The sequence below is a fragment of the Poecilia reticulata genome, chromosome 2 (assembly GCF_904066995.2).
Source record: "Poecilia reticulata chromosome 2, P_reticulata-male-v2, whole genome shotgun sequence".
NCBI lineage: Eukaryota > Metazoa > Chordata > Actinopteri > Cyprinodontiformes > Poeciliidae > Poecilia > Poecilia reticulata.
The window spans coordinates 16,410,720-16,417,128 of NC_088831.1; the positions used below are offsets into that span (position 1 = coordinate 16,410,720).

Consider the following 6,409-nt stretch of genomic DNA (forward strand, 5'->3'; position numbering starts at 1 on the left):
GGAGATATAAAGAATACACTTATTCACAAACTTGCACAAGTGTGATACAAGGTCACTGGTAAAGCAGATGTGATTAAATGCAGTTTTGAACTGAAATATTGATGAATCTGTCTTCTCATGTAAGCAGCAGCTTTTTAGGGAAAATTTGAGGTGTGTGTGATGTGATAAATGCTGAAAGAGTGTTAAGGTTCTTTTCAGTACAGATCACATTCGCCAGCTGACAAAAACTCCACACATGGCATGTTGGTTGAATGTAGTGCTGACTGACTGTACAGTTTTATGCACAAATATGCCTCCAAGTGTTCATCCACCGGACAGGTCTGTTAATAAACTGTCAACATAGTTAAAGTGTCCATTACGGCTACTTTTAGTTAACCACGCTGTAAATGTTACGATTACAGATTGTTTTGTACTTTATTAGCAGTTAACAAAATCATTTGTGAAATGTAAAAAAGAAAAAATGTTAAAAAATAGAAAAACATTGTGCTGTTTAGCAAGAGTTTTATATCCTCATGTGGGTTAGTGCTGTATCACTTTGCACTCTATAAAACTGGTCTTATAAGACATGGTTTCTTGGTGATTTCTTTTTTTTTCCAGTTTGTTTGCTAAGCTTTTCTCTAGTTTGCTTCCACAGATTCATCTTTAAAGATGTCAGATGCAAAAACGGATCGACTGCTCTTATACCAAAGAAGTTGACACCTGAATTATGGAGGTGGAGGATGAATTATGCCTTTGGCAAAACTCATATCTACTTGTGAATATTTTAAACGTACACCTGGAGCGCCTAACCAGTTGATCACGATCGACCGGCTGATATCAGGAAGTCGATCTCTACACCACCTCCTCTCGTTTGATGCACTATCAAAATATTCATTAATATCCAAAACACTTAAAAAGACCCTTAAAAAGAACTTAAAAGAAACTCAAATTAGCTTTTGTACAACTCTATTAAACAAAATCCACGGTTGAGCATACAGGAGTGTAGTTTTTCTCTTTCTTTTTGTAATAATCCCAGGTCATGAACTTCCAACTCCCATCATGCATTGCGACATTCTTAAAGAGGTATTATCATGACAGAAATTTATGAAATAAAATAATAAAATAGTTTGAGCTCATATTTAGCCATCATCCAACTGAATTGTTCTAACTAAATACTAAATCAAATAAATGCTTGCCCATTATGATCAATATACCTATTAAACAATATCACGTTCGTAACATGTTTTCAGGGCTCTACACAAACAAGACACGTTCCAAGTAATGATCCAACAAAATAATAATAATCACTGTAAGTATTGTTTTCGAAATAATTAAAAATAGAAATTTAAATACGTGACCCACAGGCCTACTCTGACAGCTCATCAGCACACCAGGTGTTTTAAACTCGCTAATCATGGACCCGCCGGTCAATAATCACAATAACACATCAAGCCTGAAACCATAAAGTCATAACAGACTGAATGTTCTGCTTTTAACATAATCTCTGCCATGTCGGCTTGTGGAGCCGTCAGTCGCTGCGATGGCAACGGGTACGCTGGAGAGAGACAGTAAACACACACTTGAGCTGTTCACCTCTTCAGCACTATGTTCACTTTGCTCTGGCAAACTGCAGCCGCTGTAACTGTTATAACTGCAATAAATGACAAAAACTGGACTAATTGCCTCGTTTGTTTGTAGAACATGCAGATATTTGTAACAATCATCAAATAGGATGAAATAGTTTGCAAAACACATGAGCCGTGGTTAACAAGCTAATATTAACTGAAGGAATTGTTTACAATTTTATTATTGACCAATATAAAGGAGAAATTTGCTTAGTCCTCTTTTTCATCTTGACAGAACTGATAGAAACCAAACTGTTTGTAGATTTATTTATATCCAGGGAGAATACATATTTTACATATCAAAACATCAGCAATTTTCTAAGCTTTAATTTAAGCCACATTAGTAGAAATTAGGAATGAAATCAGGGCGTTACAGCCATTTAGCAATTTATTCATCTTATTAGGAATGCTTGTTCCTCCACTTGCCTTGTACTCAATCAATCCAAAGTGGGCCTCGTGTTCATTCAGATGAACACGTGGGAGATGGGGCAAAGCCTTTACCCCATCTACTCCATGTCTAGGATCATCATTGTTCCACTTGTCACGGTTATGGGCTGACATTTGCTTTTGAAGTCTGCTGTCAGTCTCTTTTCTGCTGGCTGTGACTCCGGCCTGCACTTTGCTAACAGTTGTAAAGATTCTGTCTTTCAAACTCTGTCGCTGCTTGAAGAAACTGTGCAAAGTCAAAGACGGGAGGCCTGCCGTCTCTTCAACTTCTTCAAATGTCATCTTGTCCTCTGCCTGGCCAGCTTCACTACATTTTGTCATTAACTTTCAATGCGTTTGACATCCATTGTCATGATCTCATGGGCCTTTGGGACTGCGATCTTCCTCTTCTGAAGAAACTAACAAGTTCTAGCCATGGCTTCTACTTGTTTGAGTCGAGCAGATTTATCAGGCTACGTTTGAAGAGGTGCTGCAGAATCACACAGAGCTGCTCTGTACAGGCTTCAGGACTCAGATTAGTCTGAGCTTTCTGCCCTGGACTGGATTCTCTCCGGTAGATTTTTTTTAATGGGTGAACCAGCAAACAGAAGGAGAAGATGTAAACAACGACGTTGATTTCCAGTGCTGTTTTAGAATAGCAGCATGCCTGTAGCTGTAGCAATGGCAGCGGAGGAAGTGAACGACGCCATTCAGTCAGTGTTGGTCTCGCTTCCATGTATTGAATTAACATCAACTGCTGCCGTATTCGATTCAGCAATTCTTTCTGAGGGAAAATGCATTGGTTTTCCAGAGAAAGACTTTAAATAAATACCAATAACTACACAGAATACAACTACTACTATTTTAATTATTATTACTATTGGTTTATTACAGGAGTTCTCTAATGTGGTGAACAGCAATGCCCGAGGGAGTGTGTCTACACAACATGCCTCACCTCCAAACAGTCAGAGGACGGAGAGCTGAATATATAAGACGGTTGTTTGGCAAAGTGATTGAGGCTTAAAATGAACTGAACAGCTTCTTATCTCCTTCTCTGTCTAATTATGAAAACTGTTGATGAAGCTGAACTTTGCTTTCCCCATCTGCTCAATACATCATGCAGAAAGACTCTGCTGCCCCCCTCTGTGTCCTTGGTTATTCACTTAACGTTATCTTCCATCTCTCTACTTACAGTATTTTCTAACCTGCTGGTCATCATCACCATCTGTCACTTCAAGTAAACAGTTTTGGCCTCTTTTGAAAGGAAAACATTTGTAAAGATGATTTTGTATGAATTTATGTGTGGCAAACTTTACTGACACTAACAGTGTGGTGGTGTTTTCTCATTTCTGCAGGAGGCTCCACAGCCCCACCAACATCCTGCTGCTCTCTCTGGCTGTCTCAGACTGCCTGGTGGGATTCCTCGTTTCATTCCAGGTAGTGCTGATCGATGGCTGCTGGTATCTTGGGGACATCATGTGTGCCATTTACTTTATTTTGGATTATATCATCACTACTGCCTCAATAGGAACCATGGTGCTCATATCCATTGATCGTTACGTGGCCATCTGTTACCCCCTGCACTACTCTGGCAAAGTCACCACTGAACGAGCGAAGATGTGCGTTTCACTGTTTTGGATGTGCTCCATTCTTTATCATTGTGTTCTGTTGAGGGATAATCTGCAAAACCCAGGCAGATATAATTCCTGCTCTGGAGAATGTGTCGTTTTTCTAGATCATATTGGGGGAGTTTTTGACCTTTTGTCATCCTTTATTTGTCCTGTCACTGCCATCCTCATTCTGTATGCAAGAGTGTTTGTAGTGGTTGTGTCTCAGGCTCGAGCCATGCAGTCTCACGTTGCAGCGGTCTCACTCCAGGGCTCAGTGAAAGTCATAGCTAAGAAATCTGAAATGAAGGCAGCCGTAACACTTGGGGTTGTTGTCGTTGTGTTTCTTATGTGCACCTGTCCATATTTTTGTGTTTCATTAATTGCAGAAGATGCAGTCAGTGCTTCATCCGTGGCTTTTCTTTTGTTTTATTTTAATTCCACCCTGAACCCTCTGATTTACGCCCTGTTTTATCCCTGGTTTAGGAAATCAGTTAAACTGATTTTTACTCTGCAGATATTGAAGCCAGAGTCGTGTAACACCATCATGATGTAAAGAGAATTTAAGTAACAAAACTTTTTTAATTGGCCAAGAAACTCTGGATTTAAATAAATCCTTGAAGATAATTTACATGATTAGTGTTCAAACTGTTCTGGTCTCGTCACAGATGTGTCTGGATTGTCCATGTCCTTTGTGGCAACAGCACAGATTACATTGTTCAACAAATCCTGTTACAGATTTAATACTATATATATTTACGTGAACATTTATGAATCCTAAAATATATGAGAAATCTTGTCATAAAATCTGATACCCGGCTATGGCAAAAAAAAGTGGCATTTATATTTAGCTTATTGGCAGGACTCAACTTTTTTTACATTTTGATCTATTTTTCTGTCTTATAACTTTAACAAGTAATAAAACATTCTTACCTGTGTACAAATTTAACATAATTTGCTAACAATATCTGGTTACATTTTGTTCTATATTGTTTTGAAATGTACAAACACAAATACATAAGCTAAATGTTATGCTTCACACTGATGGTCTTGTCATAAATCTTGTTAAATTTATTTGAATATTTAAATTGGTGACACAGAAACTAAAAGTAGAATAATGCTCTAGCGAAAGAATGTATTTGAAACTGTTTTGTCTTAAAAGCTGTCCAAATGTCCAATAAATTGTTACATCCAACCAAAAGACCAAAGGTTGTGCCTATTTTCTGTTGGTGTATTACATTTAGGTATTGTGGTAAAATTCAATGACATAAAATGTGTTTGTATACAGTTCCACTTTAACTCACAAACATATGCATACATTCACAACACAGATACATGGCATTTACACACATATGAATTATTTTACGTGTTTTAGGCTGGGATTTTAACATGTCAAATTCTATTATTCACAGACGCATTAAAAATGTAGACAAATAATTACACTGGAGTGTAAACGTGTTGTCTCAATTAGTGCGTAACTTAATCAGTAAGAGATGTTAGAGTGCATCATTTTTGCTGCGCAGAATGATAATATGTCAGTATATCAGAATCAGAATTAATTTTATTCGTCACATTTGTGGGTACAAACAAGGAATTTCATAATCAATTCAATCGTAATCAAGGTACAGTCACAAATCTTAAACTACAACATAAACAAAAAGCACTTAGTAAGGAAGAGCCAGGGGGAGAAGAAAGGACAACATTAATATTTACAAGAGTTTGAGCAGCCTTTTTTCTTACATATGAGGTATAAATTGTGTTCAGCAGAGAGACAGTCAGGGTATTGAAAGTGTCTGTCTTCTAGTTTTTGCCATTAGCGCTCTGTAGAGCAGACAAGAGGTTGTGTAGTGATTTGGGTTTTTCTGTGTGTTTATTTTGGTTTCTGTTCTGTGGAGTCTCTGTGTCGTCCCGTCTACCCCTTGATTGTCCCCAGCTGTCCCTTGTTTCTCCTGATTGTCTCCCTGTGTATTTATACCCACCTGTGTTCCTTGTTCTTCGTTGGGTCCTTGTCTTACCGTCTTGTCGCGTCTAGCCTTGTCCTTTGTTTTACCAATTGCTACCAGTTGTGAGCTTAACCTTCCGTTCACTCTGTGCTGCCCTGGATTTTGGACTTTGTGGTTCTGTATCATTAAAATCATCATATTCATTATTTCAACCTGGGTCCTCAGCTTCTTCTTCACCATAAATCATGACAGGTTGAGAGTCTAAATAACCTTTGGCCAGGATACATTGGATCAATGTTAGTTGCCCTTTTGCTGGTCCTCAACCTATGGAGGTCATGAATAGAGGGAAGGTCAACCCTGATTACCGTCTCCACAGACCTAGTGGTATGTTGCAGCAGTTAGTACCTGTCCTGTTTTGTGGATGAGCCAAGCCACACAGAAATGGATGAAGACGGGACAGACTGTAATTTGGCAGTGTAGAAGATGACCAGCATCTTCTGTGGAAGGTTGAACTTCTTAAGTGGCAGCAGGAGTTTTAATCTCTGCTGAGCCTTCTTTTGGATGGAGGCAATGTGCGAGGACAATCTCGGGTCACAAGAAAGTGTAGTTCCTAGGAACCAGAAGTGATCCACAGCGTACCTGGTGTTGTCCATTGATGTGCAGTCATTTGTATACAGGCAGAATAGGAGAGGGAGCAGAACACACCCCTGGAGGCCACTAATGCTGATCGTTGTTGAGCTGGATTAGATGTTTCCCAGCCTCAAAAGTTGCTGCCACTGAGTGAGGATTTTGGTGATCCAATGGCAGGTGGAGGCTGGCACTGTGAGCT

General features: G+C 39.0%; 1 protein-coding gene across 1 annotated transcript; it reads left to right on the forward strand.

Moving 5' to 3' along the window:
- Positions 1-3,290: 3,290 nt before the first annotated feature.
- On the forward strand, positions 3,291-4,213 carry LOC103456998 (trace amine-associated receptor 13c-like). The gene has a single exon (XM_008396905.3). It carries the CDS (start codon positions 3,321-3,323, stop codon positions 4,191-4,193), a length of 873 nt encoding a protein of 290 aa, XP_008395127.2. The 5' UTR covers positions 3,291-3,320; the 3' UTR covers positions 4,194-4,213.
- Positions 4,214-6,409: the final 2,196 nt, after the last annotated feature.

What these genes read in the sequence shown, in the direction of transcription:
- LOC103456998 (XM_008396905.3), top strand. Translation starts at nt 3,321, where the DNA reads ATGAATTTATGTGTGGCAAACTTTACTGACACTAACAGTGTGGTGGTG.